The 20,190-nt window shown below is 38.2% G+C and overlaps 1 protein-coding gene across 1 annotated transcript; it reads right to left on the reverse strand.

Moving 5' to 3' along the window:
• Nucleotides 1–3,705: 3,705 nt before the first annotated feature.
• zpbp2.L (zona pellucida binding protein 2 L homeolog) lies at nucleotides 3,706–19,916 on the reverse strand. Its single transcript, NM_001097863.1, is given in 8 exon segments — nucleotides 3,706–4,111; nucleotides 5,266–5,443; nucleotides 7,143–7,228; nucleotides 13,393–13,611; nucleotides 14,423–14,578; nucleotides 15,410–15,535; nucleotides 18,008–18,085; nucleotides 19,788–19,916. Coding segments are annotated over 8 exon segments (1,005 nt in total). The 5' UTR covers nucleotides 19,852–19,916; the 3' UTR covers nucleotides 3,706–4,013.
• Between the last annotated feature and the right edge of the window lie 274 nt (nucleotides 19,917–20,190).

Raw genomic sequence — 20,190 nt, forward strand, 5'->3', positions numbered from 1 at the left:
ATATACCAACATCTAATTCAAAAAGGCTTTGATTGAATAGGTGCAGTTCTTATTTGTTTTGCAGGAAGAATGGACCTCATAATCCACCTAGATCATACCCAGAAGCCCATAGGGGATTAGTGCTAATGCTGTGCCCAGGCAAGTGATGCCATAGTGTGTAGGTGCCAGTAGTTTGTTATGTTTATTGCCCAATATCTTTGCTCTACTCCCTCTCTGTTGTGCCAAAATGCCTTCTACTCATCATTAATTATTCATATTTTTTCCAGAGTTGATTTTGCATTTTGAAGGCGAGTTAGGCATTAACCTCTTCTGCTGCACCACTGCTGGTGGGAACAGTGGATCCTACAGATCTAGTACTGTAGGCATGCTGAGGGGTTGGGGAGTTTTGATCACCATGGTTCTCCATGAGAAGGTCACTGCGAAGAAATCTGCCCTTTATCCTACTTATTGATTCTAGCTTCCATTAAAAAAAATGGTAAATTTTAAGGGAAAATAACTGCAACAAACAAAAACAAAAATGAAAAACAATCCAAAGCCCAAGTGGTGGCACTTTTCCCCATAAGTCAAGCTGTTATATTATGCAAGGGCATTGTGGGAGAACATCTTAGGGTGATGGGAGTGTGATAGGGACCTTAGATTGTAAGCTCTCTGGGGCAGGGACTGATGGGAGTGTGACAGAGACCTTAGATTGTAAGCTCACTGGGGCAGGGACTGATGGAAGTGTAATAGGGACCTTAGATTGTAAACTCACTGGGGCAGGGACTGATATGACTGATATATAATCTCCATAAAGCAATGCAAAATCAGCGGCTGCCACATAAATAAAGAATAATAATACATTCCTGATCACCGTGAGCTACTCTGCTTAAATCCCAGGCTTCACGCTCGCTTGTTTCAGATTTCATGCTAATGCCGTGCCAAGGCTGATGCCCTGCTGGCTCCTTGGCTGGGGGCAGAGTTGCCGCTTCTGTTGAGCGTTTGATCTGATCAGTCAGTTTCTTGCTTGCCGCACTTCCGCGGAAAATCCTCCTGATTGTATGCAAATGTATTGATGTTCTGCTAAACTGCCCCGCTGAATGCTAATGTGCCACCTATTTGTAAGCAAATCTACAGTCAGATGGAATTTCTCTTATTTTCCTCTATATCATTAGATTTCTTTTGAAATATGTATGTTAGAAACATACATAAACTGACTCCCATAAACATTTCCCATATGCAAATAAAGTGACCTAAACCCAAGTGTCTCATTCATATGGTCCCTAAGGTGGCCATATACATATGGGACACTGTCCAACCCATGGAAAGCATATGAGGGGTCACATACAGCACAACAGCCTTTTCTACAGCTGCCACTTCTTTCCACACCACCCATTGACATGGTGTATCTGAAGATGAAAATTTCACACCACCTCATATTCACAGTACATATTTATTAGCTTGCAGTACATGGATATTCCTTTTCACATGCATGTGACTACCCCCCCTTAGCCTGTTTTTCTATTTTACATTGATCATAACCCCAGAATCTGTTATTGTGCCCTACAAATAACATGATTGTATGAACTTCCAGACAACAGCATAGAGGCTCATAACCCTTTTACTGCCTGGGATGCAAACACTAATTATGTATCCCAATATAATTGGAGGACTGCACACTGATATTCTATAAATAAACCCCTCTGACCTCTGGGACCCTTTCCATTATAGAGAAGAACCCATTCTCAAACCAGCAATCAATCAATCCAAAGAGCCATAGGGTTTATGCAGTAACAATAAGCCATCTAGTGGCCTCGACTAAAAATACAAAGAGAGTTATAAGCAGCTTTCCAGTTGGATCGGAATGAAAACAAATGCAACCATTATGTGTATTACAAGGGACCGTATTCTCCTACTACAGGTATACTTTTTTTGGGTTGGTCTAATTTGGTCAGGTCCCAATATATGTAAGAAAAGATGGTCATTAACAGTCGCTATTATATTTTCATGGAAACCCAAAAGCGTAACAAAGCATTCTCCCTCAGTTCTTATCCTATCTGACCTTCAGGCTGAGCCCACCTTTGCATTGCTTTGAGACCTGCAGTGGGGTCAGTCCAACAGTTTGGGAACCACTGCGTTACTGGGTCTTGGAAGAAACCTTTTATAAAGTACAAACACACAGGATTGTTATAATAACTACAAAATAGGTAAATATACCCTCCATCAGGGTTACCATCAATAAACACAGAGTTCCATTCTACTACGTTAGCAGGTCCTACCCAAGAACCCCCAATTACTAATACATTGCCATCTGGGCCCTGGGTGAAGGGTCCTGCCAACAAACAGAATGGCATGTATGCATGACCATGATCCACCCCAGGTATGACCCATTTTACCAAAACCCCTCGCAGAAGCCCCATCCCTAGCAGTTTAACATCTCTTGGGTCTGCCTCCCTCATGGTCTCTCTTCTTATCAGCTAATGCTTTCTCTCTTGGGCCGTATGGGTTCATGCACCAAGGAATAAGGAAGAAGTATCACATCCTCCTTTATCTCTATGGACAGCCTGGATTCCATTTCCATGTATACTTCAGATAAGATCTTGTTACATAGTAATCATGTGCATGAAGTGACATTTCCATGGCCTGCATTATTTAAGCCAGGTAGAGGCAGCAGCCAGTGAAATGCTGATGGGCACGAGGGCCGTGTCCTCAGAATGAGGCTCCTTATATAACACTTTCATTCTAGTTCTGCTCTCTCTGTTGCTGGAAGAATTCTACAGGAGATAAAGAGCTGAGACCGCAGTCTTTCCACTCAACCACTCACCTTCAAAAAAACAGATGCCTTGGGAAGCTCCTGCTGGGCTCATTGGAAAGGAAAGGTTCTCGCTCCAGAGATTGCATTGTCTCTGCAAAAAGGTCAGTTTGGCAATACTTGAAGGCCGACCACTAATTCACAGTAGGTGGGAGCCCCTGGGATCACACTTTGATGAGCTTGGTGCAATTTAACGTGACAGCTCTGGAATTGGTGTGGAGGCAAAATACATGACATAGGCCCATCTAATAATTCTTAATATGCCAATAAAATGTTGTATGTTCTAGAAATTATTTTGCACTCCAGTCTAGAGCTGGCCTACATGGTCTCAATGCCATTATTGTATGTCTACCCTAAGGATTATACGGGAAGAGATACGGGAAGAGATATTAGAAGTTACTTAATTTGCGGGCTGGCCTGACAACCATGGGACCCGTGGGTTCACATGCATGTTGGGTGGGTTCAGGATGGTGGGTTCAGGATGAAGGGTCACAGGCAAGTCCTGGCCAAATTTTCCTCCTCCAGCAGTTGATATTTATATACTTTCACCTGCTTCACCCCGTTCCCATCAGTGATATCAGAGATGGGCAGGTCGGTTGCAGGTATGTATCGTCAGGTCGGGTTTGAGAGCAGGGGTTTCTTTGACCTTTTTCACTCAGTAGAAAAGAAACATAAATAAAGAAAAAAAACTTTCTTTCTCAGTGAAAAAGTGATTTTTTTTGTTCTTGACTTTTCATATATCAGCCCATCATGGTTATAAAATTCTTAATCTTATTGGTGCATGTTACCCCAATACAATACATACGAAGGTACTTATTGTCCACATGTTTTTGTGTAAGAATATGGAGTGTTGCAGCTGGACAATTGGATAGTCTCACTCCAGAGATTATAAAGCCCTCATTGTCAAAACCAAATGACTACTAAGGGGTATACAACATTTATAAAAATGATCTATTGTTTTGCCAACAATCAGCTGAGCCACGATGAACCACTGCCATAAAATTCTATTTGTAGAAGCAGAAAACAATCGATTGGACAAATATAATGACAGTGCTGACGATGGCTGGTTTGTATGTGACAAAAAGGGACAGTTTGCAGGACAGGGCAATAACATGGTGGACATTTGCCATGAGACCCTGGCTGTCAGTTTTGTACTTAGTTCTCTCCAGAAGGAATGGTCCTTGTAAAGGTTGGTGCAAGAGATGCAAGAGGGGCACTTGAATCATTAGCAGTAATTGGCGCCATAGTAGTCGATTCGGATGTTCTCACAAATCTCACAGTACAGGTGGTCTTTTTCGCTGAATGTCCGCGGCTCACAAATAACTGCAAAAACGCAAAGAATTAACCGCATTCATTCAGTAGGGCATGTCCGCCTAAGGTTTATTAAAATGATATAGTGCTACTTTAATATACTGTCAGATTTCACTGTAAATTATATTTTGTACTCTTTTAAGGCATAGATATAAGATTCCAAACAATTACAAAACATTTGAGAGTTTAATTAAAGGGAATCTTTTCTTTGCACTTTTGCCAATTACAGGGGTCCTAAAGCGAGGGATTATATTAATTTGGGGGTGTTAAAAATTGGCACCCCCAGTGATTTGCACTTTTACACAGTCTCTTGAAGGACAAGTGTGTCTGGTTTAGCCTATAATAATATATAGACATCTTTTAGCAACTGATGAAGTTAAAATCTATTCTTTATTAGCTTTATCTTTATAAGAGGCAGAATATCCAGGCACAAATTGTATTTCTTTGGCCTGAATCATAATGATATTGACCTATGCACGGTTGAATCTGACAGTCCAGGCACCATTTTTTCAGACTGAGTCACAATGGGCAATCAATTATTATCATTACAGTGCGTAGTCAATAGTTCCCACATAATATTGTTCTTCAGTATTACTTCACATTCTCTTAATGCCATCTAATTAACTTTTTAAAGAATATTAAATTGAACTGCTAAGGGATCTGCACATTCTTATAAAGACACGATTTGCAGGAAACCTGTAAGATTCTGGGGGCCCATACACATTTTTCACTTGGGGCCAGTGCCAATCGGGCCCTTTAGCCTGCTCCATCAGCTGTCAGATGTTTGTTTGTGAGCAAATTTTGGTGGACACAATTTAGGGTGCATCTGCAATGATGCTGGGATGCTTTTTGTCTGCATTACTCAGTGTTAGAGCTGAGTGCTGAGCTCAGATACCCCATACAATAGATGGTTCCATTTGTTACTGACAGTAAGAAGAGTATTGCAAGTACTACATTCAGGATTCATCAGTTGCAATTTAAATAAATCAACGTGGAATTGTTTGTTAGACATATTTCATACCAGGGGAATAACAGAATTTTGGCTTCATTCAAATCATGGAGTATTCAGGTGAAATACACAAAGAAGTTGGGGAATTGTTTGTGCATAGGCAGCTCTAGTTTTTCCCTTTTAGATACGCTTAGGAAGAAAGCAAGAGATTTATTACCACAACAGCCAGAACAGTCATTTTCCTTGTTCAGATTGTTCCCAAAGCCCGGGCGGCAGCTGTCGAGGCGCCTGATGTCCAGACTGTGCTCAACATAATTTATACGCGGGAAAGTAACAGAGTGTTTCTTCTGTACTTGTGAGTAGTGCAGGAAAAAATCCACAATATTGTCTCTGGCCTGGTGAGGGCAAAAGCAAAAACATCAACATTGCAACACATGAAATACTACACTGATCTAGTGCAAGGGTCCCATTACAATATGCGTACAATTACATTATGCATACCATTACAGTTTGTTTTTAACACATGTACAAAAAACTTTAAATAAAACTGTTATTAATGGAAGCTGACCTGTGCTGGGGGGGTTATCAGGGATTTTGTTTTCTTACACCAGTGTAAACTAACTTTACTGTAGTCAGTTGTGGGGTAATTCCACCCATGAGAATCTTTTTTTCACAGGGGTAAGCCCTCGCAACGGGGTGGAGGCAGGGTGTAGTGCAACTGTAACCATGTGCAATGCACAAGAGATTGGGCGCCAGTGCTTGTATTTTGCTTAAACATAAACTGAGTTTATTAACCAAAACCAAAGTTCACAGTGGAGTATGGAACATAGGATAAAACATAGATCAACCAATATAACAATGTATACTCACAGTACTAAATATAGAATGACTCCCTGCAAAGCAGAGAATACACAGCAGAGTTATGCAGCTTGTGAGAAGGTATTTCCCAATCTTCAGAATCACCTTAAGTAGAACTCATAAGACTACGTGCCTCCCTGAGTCTAACACTTAGTCCCTACTATGGGGTCAGTAATACACGGGAGCTTAATCCCTCTAATAGCCTCGTCGGAGCTTTGGGCTGCTCAACTACATACCCTATCTATCACTATCTATGCTACTCTGTACCATTGATTTATTTGAGTTTTCCAATGACAAACCCAACATTTCATTTGTGAAAAATGTTTTCCTATTTCAGTATACAGCCCTTATTGCCGTCACAGCAAAGTTTCCATCCACACAGAGATCTTCATCAGGGTTTTCAATTAAAAATGTAAAAATACTAAAATCAGCCCCTTACATCTTTTTTTGTCTTGTTGTTGTTACAAGTTTTATCAGGGCCCATAAAATGTATCAATACAATACAATACAATTTCAAAAATTTGTGAGCCCTTTTTCTTATATGGAGACGGCCATACTGTCAGTGTATGTCCCCCCACTTAAGTATTTTGTAATGGGATTATAACACAAAGCAAGCCCATGGGAGGTCAAAGGAAGCAAGATGAACATGAACCATTAATACCTCAATAAATGCTTAAGGAAAAAATTTAAAGAAAATTAAAAAAGTCCTTTCAGCTTTTAATGTTTACTAAAAATTCTATTGGGAAACAGCCAAAAGGGGTTTTATATACCCTTATGTACAGAACTGGGTTTTATAAATAAACATTATAATAATCAGTGTAAAACTGTGGTTATATTTGCCCTTTAAGGCAGACAAAATTAGCATCGTTTTCAGAGGAAAAAGGAAAATAAACCAAAAACACTGGCAGAAATATCTTTAGCAATAACGTTCATGGGTTTAGAAAAGTAAATTGTCAACAGCTTATCAATTTTAATGAGAATGTTAAATAATTATTTTCCTCTTCAATGGGCACCCCACTGTGACATCCCATAATAGTTATTCTAATGTTCAAGGCTGGAAAAAGGCCACGGTTTTGTTGTGATAAAAAAACAGCTTTCACTGCACTTAAGGTTCATTAAGAGTGTTATATAATTATTTGAATAACCATCTTTTCTATGTGCATTGTAACTGTAAACAGAACAATTTCTTCCTAAATATCAAAGCAAAATGTTTCACCCATGTATAATGCATCTTACCTGCTGAACCCGGCTGTTACTTTCCTCTATGCAGTTTACAGAGGCACCGGGACAGTCCTCATCCCTTTTAGGACCAAGTGGGAGAACTATCAAAATGAAAGGCAAAAGGATAATGTAATAAAAGATATTTAAAATATGAATAAACACAGAATGCTTCCAATGCTACCTATACTAATTGTAGGTTACTTTCAAGACCAACAAACTATGGCTTATAATAGATATGTGTGGATTAAAGGGCACCCAGAGATGCAATGGGCTGGGGGCCTTGTAGTTTCAACCTGCTTATGGTGGGGTTCTAACGCTCCAAATATGGCCTATACTCATGGGCCCTGTCATGAAATTACATCATGACCATGGGGACTGTCATTTTGGATCTGACACCTGAGAGGAACTGAGGGTTGTATGGCACTACTGGCAGTTTCAGCCTTCCGCTGAGCCCAAAACTATTTCCTATCTGCCTTTAGTTGGATCTGGCAGGGTTTTTGGGGCAGGTCACGAATATGTATTTTCTAAGGCTTCAACGTACAGAAAACATATGTAATAAGAGACACAGTAGATATGTAGTGCATGCTTTACCCTTCAACAAATTTCATTGAGCATCGGAACATTATTTAACTCTCCAATCATTGTAGCTGCTCTGACTCCCACTCCCCAATGCATCTTTACTCCATCGTATCTCAGCTCCACGTCCTTTACAACCTAAATCTCTTGGGAACGAGATCCTCTCATTCCCTGTACCAATACATGTATTTTGTATGCACTGTACAGTATATGTCGGTAAATAATAAATAAAAGATGTAAGATCACATTATGTATATTTTCCAGATCCCTTTCAGTACAATGAGAGTTCCTGTGGAAATATTTCATCCTCTTTTATCACCTCTTCCATTCTGTTTTTTAGTAATGGGTTTCTGAGCTAATGGCCTCCTAAGAAAATCCTGACCAAATAAGTGATTCTATGCTGAGAACTTTCTCTTCTTGACAAATTGTTTGTCATCAGTGTTTACCTGACTTTGTAGACCAAACACCACTCTAGTATATAATTGACCTTTAGAACAAGTCATTTTTGTTGTTTATTTGACCTCTATCATTCCACCTTCACTGTTCATGAAGACAGAAGATCACAGCTGTTAGATGCCACGATGACATGGAAAAGGAAACAGGAAAAGCGAGAAAAGTAGCAGAAAACCAAGACAAGAATGAGCATTGACACCGCCTACAGGAGGACAATACAAAGAAAAGGGGCAATGAGTGGTGAAGACCCCTGAAACATTAAATAAATGGGTTAAGCAGCTGCATCAATGTTAGTGTGTGTAACTTCTAGTTGAATTCTAAACCATTATGGGATGTTATCATAGGTCTAGGGAGTGGCATCACAATAACCAGTGTGGGACGTGTGAGATTGTCCAAGTACCACCTACAGGCAGACAGGAGAAAGGAAAGGTAGGTGTTTGCGAAGGACAAGATCCTAAAAGCCAAGTGGTTACGTACATAATTTCTGCCACCTACTGGGTCCTTCGTTCTTCTACAGCTTAACATGCCATAGCAAAAGGTTTGCTTCTGTTTTATGATTGCAGAAATATTTTAAGTGGGAAACCAACTAGTATACAGTTTACACTCAACTTAGTCAGTCTACACCTCAGCTTCTGGGCAATTATAACCATCAAACTGTATCAAGGCAATGAATCAAGGAAACTCCAAAAAAGTCAACATGCCAGTGATCCAAAATGTTTTCTTTTAAAACGAAACCTTGTGAGACCACGGGGACAGACCCACTTGGCTCTAGCAAAAGCCTTAGTAGTCTCATTGAGAAAGGCTTTATCATTTACTTATTCCCCCATTTTGGCAGCTTCACAGGCGGGAGCATTTAGAGTCCCAGTAGCACAGAATGCGTGACAACTTCTTCAAAGCTTTTAATGTGACTTTGTTTGCGCTTACGCTTTTAACTCCAAGCTGTAAATCTTTTATTGTACCGCTCTAAAGAGGTTTCTTTTCCTTAACGACTTGTCAAGTTAAACATTTTTTTCCCCCGAAAGACCAATCCCTCATAGTTTTAATTACAAAATGTGAGAAAGATTGGAACCACAGTGCCCGCTGTGGTTTGGATCAAAGGACACTGGGTCTGCGGCAGTCACCTTTCTTTTCAAATGGAATATTACAATTGATTTTTCAATATTATCAGGCAGAGTTTTATTAGTTATAAATCCTCTTGGTGACTGTAAAGTGTCATCGCACTGTGCGCAATTTTCAGAGCGCTACTTAAGATTTTAACACGGCCGTAAAAAGTGTTGAGTATTTTTTTAATCATTATAAATGTCTCCTAAAATGTTTACTGTATGTTTTAATGCTTTCTTTTTCTTTGTATACCTTTCTCACCATACTGATGGAGCACTAGTACCTGAATGAGTAAGAGCATAGTTAATACAAAAGACAAACAAACCATGCTACAGGTATAGCACAGTATAGACAAAAAACCTATCCTTCTAAAAATGACTGCATAAGGCTTATTTATTTAAAACCGTGTGGCATTAGTACTGTGCCCTAGAGCAATATGTCTGCTCTTAAATTAGCATCTAGGTTTATTAACAAGATAATCTGCATGGGTCAAAATATTTACTGGATGCTCCAGATTGCAGTCATAAGATCACCTGGTCAATAGGGGTGTATATTGCACTATAAAAATACAATTTCTAAATTGTGTGTGTTCTATAGATCTGCCAGTTGATTTAATGAGTTGCATAATGGCCATACTAACCTTTAAGACAACTGGCAGATTTTAAGATGATCTTGTTTTCTATGGATTACCGCATTCAGCACTTCAAGGTTAATTTTAGTTCCTCAAACAATAGCATCAACATTATTAAAATAATATTGAAAATGGAAAAAGCATTGCATTTGATATTACCTTAGAGGCTACCTAACCTCGTACATATCCTTCAATTTGACTTGATTTCACATTCTGTCTTAGTACAGACCATAAACAAACTTGGGGTTTTAGACTTTGCTTTTGACTGCTTTGTGCAATGAATAAATTATTTGGTTCTTACCAGGGGAACCTTTCATGGCTCAAAGAAGTTATACCAAAGGCACACAGCTCCCTCCATATACCACCACCTTATCTTACCATAATTAAAATGGTCATACATGGACCAACCTACCAATTGCCTAACCATTCACCCTGCAGATTGAACAGAATAATATTGTGCAATTAGGCCATCCATGCTTGGATTTGAGTAGAACTCAGCAAAATCTGTGGCTTTTCCCAGTTCTCAATTAGCAAGTGCCCAAAAGAGGCATCAGCAGGTAAAAATATCAGTTTAGGCAGACCAACTGAGATTCAATAAGGCAAAAAAATGCTCAGATATTTGTCCACCACAGTAAAAAAACAGGGCTGGTTTTTATTTATTCCATGCTTCTAAAGCCACTAAAGATGGACCACATGACTGAGGGTATATTGTGGCTAGGGAATGAATGGGAAGTCATTCTTAGAGATGATCTTAATTCAATACCATCAGCGGCCAGGTTCCCTTGTATTATGACACTGACAGAATTCATTACCTTGATGTATCTGTACATAAAGCAAACAATTGATTCCGCACAGCTATTTACCATCACCTTACATACAAAAACTCGGTATTGCACTAGTCATCACACAAGTTATTGCTAAATTTTCTGTGTAACAGCATAGACTCTCTTACTCACCTCTTTCTTAGATCTTTTATTTAACATGGACATCAGTGTGTGCCCATATATGTGTGTATATTTCTGTGTGTGTCTTTATATATATAATTTGTAGCAGATACATTCACACATACACATGCACAAATTCATCAACCATAACTGTTGTAGCTTGCCAATATCAGTTTTCATTATACGTTCTTTGAGGACATCTACTGGAAACTAACACTAGTTGCACTAGTTGTAGATTCATCATCCCATTGATGCTTACTAACACCTTTTTTTGGATAGTAAAAGGTACATATTAAAACAAAATTATATAAATACTGAGGGGCTTATTTACTTAAACTCAAATTAATCTAATTCTTTTATGAAAACAAATCCGTCCAAACTCCCTTCCATGATTTTAACTCATTTATCAATCATTTTTATCAGAGCAACAAATCGCTACGACAAATCAATTTGTATCCTACGATTGATACTGTGAAAATTTTAACGAGTTTTCGCTGCGAAAACTTGACTCAGATATGGATTTTGTAGCTGCTTTGGGATATGATAAATCTCTTCAAAATGTATTTTTTCCGCAATACAAATCAAAATTTCCCCCTAAAACCTCGACCAAAAAAATTTGAGGTTTAATAAGTGGGCACCTAAAAGTGACATTTTACTATTGTTGACAAAATGAACGAGCCGGGCGCCACATATAAATCATGACCTGGGCACAAAAGCTCTTTACTTATAAAGGGCAATTTATTCGTGTAATCTATTCATACCTGCATTTAGATGCAGGTATTAGATATTAAGAGACAATGGAGACTTAAGATACGACTGGGACTTAAAGTGGAGGATATGGAGGAAAAGTGCAGAATTTCTATTCTTGCATGAGTCATTCTGCTAACCCCCCAAGCAAAACCTCAACAACTGTCTTTCTGTTCAGACATTTTATTTCTCATGGCATAGTGTGTTAGAAATAGGTATTTAGCAGCAGTAGATTATATTGGTGCCATCTATCAGTATTAGGGTAGAGTAGTACTGGACAAGGTACTCAAGGCACCTTGCCTCTCCCTGAGTGTTGAGGTGGAGACATTCTGATTACCTAAGCCTAGAAGTTTGAAGCATCTAATTCCTGCAGTTCCAAACATTATGTTCAGTACTGGCCCAGCCTTGACTCAAAGTGTGTTTATAACAGTGTTCTTATTATAAGCACCTGTTGCGTCCATAAGACACCATACAAGGAGAAAGATCCAGTTGGGAAGCGTTTAGGAGTGCAACGGATATCTAGAATAAGCAATTCTAGAGCAACTGGACTTGTTGAGTTATCATTGAAGATGTTTCACTACTCATCTGAGCAGGTTCTTCAGTTCAACTGACTGGTATGGGAACTCCCTGGCATATAAATCACAATGGCCCATTGTAACTTTTCAGAGAGGTGTTACTGTTGTGCAGTGATAGGATCACCAATGTATCATGCAACTCTTACCAGTCAGTTGAACTGAAGAAGCTGCTTGGATGAATAGTCAAATGTCTTCAATGATTACTCAGCAAGTCCAGTTGCTCTAGAATTACTTATACTAGATATACCATGACCTGGATGAATGATAATCTTCACATGTCCTTACAAAAAGAAAACTTCCCATACTTCCACATGACAGTGGCAGCTTTGTTTCTGCTTTGCATCATTCCATCATGCTACTTGAAGATAACGCCAATAAATATGCTTTTAATTAAGAAAGCCCTCGTAGCAATATAATAACCTCTGACACAGTCGGCATCTTAATTGCAATTACTATTGTTCTTTAGGCAAGATCCCGCAATTTACTGGAACCTTAAAGTACAGGAGCTTCTGTGCATTAGCACCAGTCAATACTTTACATCACTGCAAGCTCATCATTACCAATTGTCAATTGTATTCCGCTTTTGCTGTTGGTGATGTCTATGGATTTTGTCAGCTATGAGCATAATACGCCAATACAGAATGTGGCACACAGAGAGTTATCAGTACATTTTTAAGAGTGCAATGGTGTGAAATATTGATCAGTGTTAATGTTTGTTTGTGACAATATAGGTCCTGTTTTTGATTACTGCCCACTTAAACTGTAAAGCAGAAGAGAGATGATAGGGTTCAGCTAAAGGCAACAAAACCACAACACCTGAAGTAAAAGGACTTATCAGGACAAGCAGCACCTGGAATTGATGCAATGTGAAGCAACACCAGTCAAGATGACCCATTGGTGTAAAAAATTGGACTCAAATAAAAAACAGCTGAAAATAAATTTCTACATCTCATATTTCTGAAGGCTTTCCATATCTCAATAATATTCCAAGAACTCAATGGCTTCAGTATGGCTGATATTTAATCACTAGAACAGTAATATGTAGTAACCAATAAGCAGTTAGCTTTTACCAATGATGAATAATAAAATTAAAAACATAATTGTTTGGTATGGGTTACTGGATTAGGGCAAACGATGCTCATGTTATTACAATAAAATATCCCCATAATAACACAGTAAATCAGTTTTCTTTTGCAGAGCGTGATATTATCAGAATCCAAAGTGAAACATATACTTACCAGTGAAAGATATGAAGAGCTGTCTCTGTAGGCTTTGATGTGGAGGTATAAGGGTGTGACATTTATGGTACGAGTCCACCACCTTGCATGTGAAGTTTTTAACAATCTCCTCCATCACACCGATAAGCCATTCTACGGCACGGTCGTTAATTTGAAACCCGCAGGATTCGGTGGAGTATCGTACGTTGAACTGGTAGGTGTAATCTGGCTCATGATATGCTGTGAAAACAAGATTGTTGTTTATTTCTGATGCTTCTTTGTACAGATATAGGATCTATTATCTGGAATGCTTGGGAGTTTTCTGGATAAGGTATCATCATAATTTGGATCATCATACCTTAAATTTGCCGAAATGATTTAAACATTAAATAATCCCAAAAGAATTGTGTTTGCCATCAATATGGATACATGCAATTTAGTTACCATCATGAACAATGGATTGTTTTATTATTAATAAAGAAAAAGGAAATCATTTTTAAAAAAATATTTTTGTGTCTTGCAGTAAGAAGAAGTTGTTACCAGAGGTCTCAGGTATTTTGGTTGCTCCAAGAAGGTCAAAGCACTTGGTGCGTCACTAGATGTAGAAAAGGATCGAAAATCTCTTGGATTGTCTATCCAGGGCCATGAAAGATGCTTTAAGGTTAGTTCACACGAGGAGATTCGGGGAGATTTCGTCGCCTGTAGACTAATCGCCTCATCTTCTGAGTGCCAATCTCCCAAACTGCCTCAGCGTGTTTTCCCATAGGCTATAATGAAAAGTCGCCTGCGCTAAAGCACACGCGATGATTAGTCGACAGGCGACAAAATCTCCCGAATCTCCTCGTGTGAACTAACCCTAAGATGAATACATATAAAAGGGAGGGCATCTCTTTTTTTAATTCACCAATAGGTCTTTCCAGATGACGTAGGCATCCCTAGAGATTAGAAGAGAAGGGGTTTAATAATCTGCAGGTGCAAAAAGGGTTTTGAAAAAATAAATAAACCAGGTTGTATAATTTGACTGTTGGTAGAAACCGTTTCAAATTCTTACCCAGCAAAGTAAATGAGAAGGATTTCACCACTGTGACTTTATTGCCATTCTTGATGTTGAGGTATCTCACCATGCAATTGTAGGACCCAGACATGGATTTGCGAAAAGACTTCATCATGAGCTTTCCTGTTTCGGTGAGGTTAACGCTGATGTGCCCTGAGAGAAAAACAGGAAATGAGTCTCGCTGACAGCTGGAATATACTGATGCATGATATGTAGAGGAGAATATGCAAAGACTTCCAGTAAAGTCACAGTATTTGCAATATGTCAAGATAAGTGAGCCATAAAAGGTCACCCAAAGCCAGTAGGACCCAAAACTCTAAGTCATGTTAGCTGATATCTGTGAAATGGTGAGTGAGATGAATCCCACAGACACCAAGCAGACTGGTACTACAGTAACTTACAAAGTAGAGCTCTTTCATCTCTGAAGCAGTTAACCACATTGAAGGACTGGAACCCCCTTAGACCTACTTATGAAATGTTTTCAATTCAACCAGTAAGATGCCATTATGTAACTATCTAGGGCATGCATATAAGTACGGGGTTTAGAGGTGCCCAAAGTGCCTCAGTAAACGAAAATAAAGTCTATATGTACCAGGGTGATCGTTAGAGACTAAACAAAACCCTTTAGATCAACTTCAGGCATTCTGTTCTGGCTGAAGACTGTTGGGGGTTGATATTAGAACTTTTGCAACAGCTAGAAATCGACAAGCTGGGCAGCCCATCAGCATTAATGCCAATTGTTTGTCGCATGTACCTTTTATGGAATTTTTGAGTATTGATTACATTTACGTTTGGCAACGACCTCAATACTTTAGAAGTCCTTTACCGTATCCAACAAACGATGCGAGCAACATTTAAGAAAGCAAAACAATAACATTCTTTAAAGATGACCTCTCACTACAACACTACTACAACATGTCTACTTTAAAATAAAAAGTAACTGTGCATCAACAAAATATGACCTTTAGAAAGAATGGTACCTGCCTTTTATAAGTCTTTCATTTGGTCCAAGCCACACAAACATTGGGTCTATCAACTCATCATTAGCCGTTTCTATGTCCATGCACGCAAGGAATGGGCTGTTTTTGAACAGTTCCACAAAGACACTCACTGTGATACAAAAGAGGGACAATTAACTGTGATAAAATAGTAACACATTCTCATTTTAGTCACAATCCCAAATAAATGACTATTATTTGAGATATCAATTGATGACGATGTTCTGCTGTAAAACTGCATATTTGTTAAAACTTCAAAAACAACCAAAATATTAATTTCTATGAGAAAGCCAAACCTAAAACCTATGCCATTGCTGCATGTAATTTCCAAATGGTTGTCCTTCTTATAAGTTACGTTAAGCTCAAGAGATTTTTTCTGATAATCAGCAAAATAGGCATCATTCTCTATCCTTGTCGGTAAAGCCTCCGTTTACGACCTCAGTTTCTCTTTCCTGAAGCTGTTTTTCCGTGTTAGGTGCAGTCTCTGTTTCCTTTGACATTTAATTATTTTGCCTTTTCTGTGGTTGACACACCTGCATTTTTGGCACCAGATATTCAACCTTTTTCCAGACGTGTTAGTTATTTCATGTTGCTTTAAAAACTTAAGTTAACATGCTGAGTTTAGAGATATATAAGAAGATTAACATGACTGAATTCACTGGATTATTGTTTCTGTATTCACCGAATTATTGTATTTTTTAGAGCAGTTACAGGAACCTTCTCCCCACTCTTTCCATTGAAACCAGATAAAAGTTTAATTGGTAGTAGTCACAAAGGAGAAGCTGCTTGGAGGATGCAATGAAGAGTTGCTCTCCTTTAGTCCAAAGTTGCTCTTCCTTACTTTGTTTATGGTGATCTACTTTGTCCTTCTCCTTTACTCCTCCCCTAAATGTCCATGACTGCTAAGGGTTTGCTTAACATGGTTAATTATTTAACTCTCTTCTGACCACTTATTTGAGGGCAGAAAACATTAATCAGCAATATACTAAAGAGATGATCCTAACCATTTACCAGTAGATCTTGTTGGTGACCAGCAGATATCATAGCATTGTCCACAAACTGCAACAGTGGTCTTCCCTGATGGCTGTGTGTTGATCATTTAAGTTGATCATTTGAGTTAAGTTGTATGTTGATCATTTAAGTTAAGTTGTGCGTTGATCATTTAAGTTATATCTCATAATTTAATTTTATTAACAAATATTTTCCACGAATCTTAACAATGCAGTTGAGTTGGTAGATCTTGAGAGGACAGCAAATTGATTATCTATATATTACTGAAATCAGGCTTTGTGTAAAGCTACCATCACTATTGCATGTTGTTTATTTGTAAATGAAACCATTTCAAGAAAAGGGTAGACACTATAAGGAAATTTGTGAGGACCATTTAAATCTAAAATAAAAACTGAGCATAAATAATTTATGAATTATGCTCATAATAATTTGAAGATGCTGAGAATTATAAAAGGGTTTCATATAGAGTGAATAGCTTTTGTTACATCCAGGAACTCACTTGTTGGGTCATGATCTCCTAAAACAACAATTTTACTCCTATGTAACCAGCCAAAAAAAAAAAGCTGTTTATGATGTATATACGTTACTAGATGGACAATTCCCATCAACTTCTATTGAACCTCACCAGCTTTTACTTGCCAAATTTTTTCAATCACGTTTTGTGGGTTTAATCTTTAATAAATCCTGACTCGAATCATTAAAAAAAGGAAAATTTGACCTTTGATAAATCAGCCTTCAAATGTCATTTGACTTTAAAGCTCTGGACAACAGATATCTTCGTTTACACACAATGCATTTGTTTATTTTTCTTAAATTTTAAAGGAGAAGGAAATCTTGGTGCACTTGGGGGTGCCAAATGTTAGGCATAACCAAGTGATTGTAATAAGTTACCTTAAACCCCAGGCCGGTGTTCCTAACAGCAGAAGTCTGAACTTTAAAAAGTCAGCCATTTTGTTCAACTGCGCATGCTTTTGCCCTGGGAAATTTGAAGACAGAAGAAGAAAGAAGTGGATCGCTCTTTGGTGCTCGCTGGTATAACCCCGTGGTTTCAGGTAAGTCAATACAATCACTTAGGGGTGCCTAACAGTTATGCACCAAGCCTTTCCTTCTCCTTTAAATCTAAATATGCAAGATGCAAATTAAGTTCATCTTTGGGAAAATGTTTATAATTCACCGAATCCAATTATTTCAATAAAACCCCCATTTTATGGTTTTCAGGGGACCAGAAAAAAATTGTGTAAAATCCGAAAAAATGTATTATGCATTATATATTGTTGGGACCTCAATGTAAAATGAGGGGAAGCTTAAAATCACTGTATGTAAAGTTGAGGTTTTGACTGTATTTCATGATTGTTCTGGTCTCAGTTTTTTTGGTGGCTACTGTTATAAGTAGTTTCATTGCCAAAAATAAGCCTTGTAAGTAATGATTACTATCACAGACACTACTATTTCTTCATATTACTTTCAATGCTAAAATTCTACAAAGATGGAATATTTCTTCCTACTAATATCAATTAATCATAAATGACTCTGCAACTTTTCACTATCATTATGTCTAAGACATACAAATTACCTTTGTGGTTTAATTTGCCATAAACAATATGCTCTGCACCCAGTAGAGGTGTATCCTCTTTGGTGGTTTTAACTCGAACTGGAAAGAGACAAAAACATCAAAACCAATTAACCAGTATGATGCAGTGAATAGTTGTCAATGTCAGGAACTAATCAGAGTGTGACGTGCTTGCTGTACAGATCATGCCTACAGAAGGAGCAGTCACGTTACAGAAGAAACAAAGTCATATTGTCCCAATGCATAAACCCATGCACATTTATATTTAAATCTGGAAGTTCAGATTCTGTATGCACCTTTTCTACATAAAGCCAACTAAATGAGCTCATTTCAAAAAGTACTTATGTCTTCTGATTCTAACAGGGTTGGGACTTGCTTAATGATATTGGGGAAAATCCCAGTGGGCCATGATCCTAGTGGGCACAGTTCCATGGTAGAACATATGGCGATCTTTAATTTTTTTCACTGAAGGTTTGGGTGATTGAATATGTGTGGAATGTAGTGGGGGAAAGTGTAGTGGGGAGTAATGGAAAACTGGAAAACAGGATGGCCGGGATTTGGGGTCCTTGGGTACCTGAGCCCAACACTGTAAACAAATATAGGAAATGCTTAATGATCTAAACACAAATTAAGAATAAACATACAATGAACATACAATGACTCGGGGCACTCTCAACAAATGCTAAAAGCAACACTTTGGGCTTGATTCATAGATGATCTTTTTATGTTTTGTAGTTAAATTTATAATAAATAATCAATCTGAAAATCATGTTATCTGCCCATGTGATAAATTGATGTAATTTAAACCTAAAGTAGCAACACACACCTGGTGCATGATCATTGTGTGCCCAATAAATAAAACTCATTTTGAAAACGTGTAGCCTGTCGCCCTTGGGTCATGATAAGCACAAATCAGCCTTTGAAGCCTGTACGCTACTGTTATTCACACTGTATTATTGCCTTTGTTCTGTATTTGCAAGCCTGTATCCAAAAACGTGCAGCATATTTTGTGTGTTATAAATAAAATCAAGTTTTTCAAAAAAAAAATTAATGGCATATTTTTGAGACTAGATTTTTGGTGTTATAATACAGAAAACCATGTCACACATGAAGAGCACCATGGACCACAAGGCAAGCACACAAATAGATCCTTGACCTAATTAAGTCTGGACATCCACTTGAGGCACAAATGGCCAAATTGTAGATGACCCAGTCTACTGGAAAAGACAATACGATTAAGAAAAAATGGGAAGACAACAAGATGGATTGATTTAATCACACTAATCATGAATGTGCCATTGTGGAGCCTGAGGATCCAGACAGACAATTATAGAAAATACAAGGAGGCCTACAAATGGTATCTTTGAGTGGCCCTTCCCCTTAAAATACAGTTTATACATTTAAATACCCAATACCCCACCATATATGTGTGGTGTCAAGGGCATGAGCCTGTGATCAGTGCTGGACATCCCACTACTAGTGACAACTGCTTTGCAACACTTGGGGTCCTGAAGCAGGTGGGTTGGGTGGGTTCTACTCTGGAAATATAGGTTGCTGAAAAAAAAATATATTTACATATATTTATAAAATATATATTTATTTGGAAAACCCTGTCATGAAGCCTAATGTACACTATTAGGTATATTTAAAGCAGCAACCAGAGAATTCCAGTGACAGTTAAAGTATATAGGTAAGCAAGGTACTGAAGGCCCTTGCTAATCAAACTAAATTATAGGGAAGTGACCAGCATAAGAAACAATGGTAAAAGTAAATCTTCATCTACCTATAAATAAACACACCAGGAATTGCCATATTAAACATAGGGCTGGGTAAAACTTGCAGTCCATTGTCACCAGATGCGACAGAAAAGACACAAACTTTTCTGTTGTCGGTTGTGACTCTAGACCCTACCAATATTGTATCGATGCAGGGAAACTCTCTGATCCTAAAACTAAAACACGATCAGGAAAACTCTTAAATGCTTACTCTCACATATTTTAGGGAAATATTTGTGTATTCAGATGGCTTTTGCACAAGGAACATGGGAATAAAGGTTGCTCAGAGCTACAAAGGATAAGTTGTGTCCACCCATACTTTGCCTGTGCAACCAAACATGGCCAATCAATGAAAAGCAACACAACAACACACAACATGAATAAAAACACCTGAATCATAGAATTTTTTGC

This window comes from Xenopus laevis, chromosome 9_10L (assembly GCF_017654675.1).
Source record: "Xenopus laevis strain J_2021 chromosome 9_10L, Xenopus_laevis_v10.1, whole genome shotgun sequence".
Taxonomy (NCBI): domain Eukaryota; kingdom Metazoa; phylum Chordata; class Amphibia; order Anura; family Pipidae; genus Xenopus; species Xenopus laevis.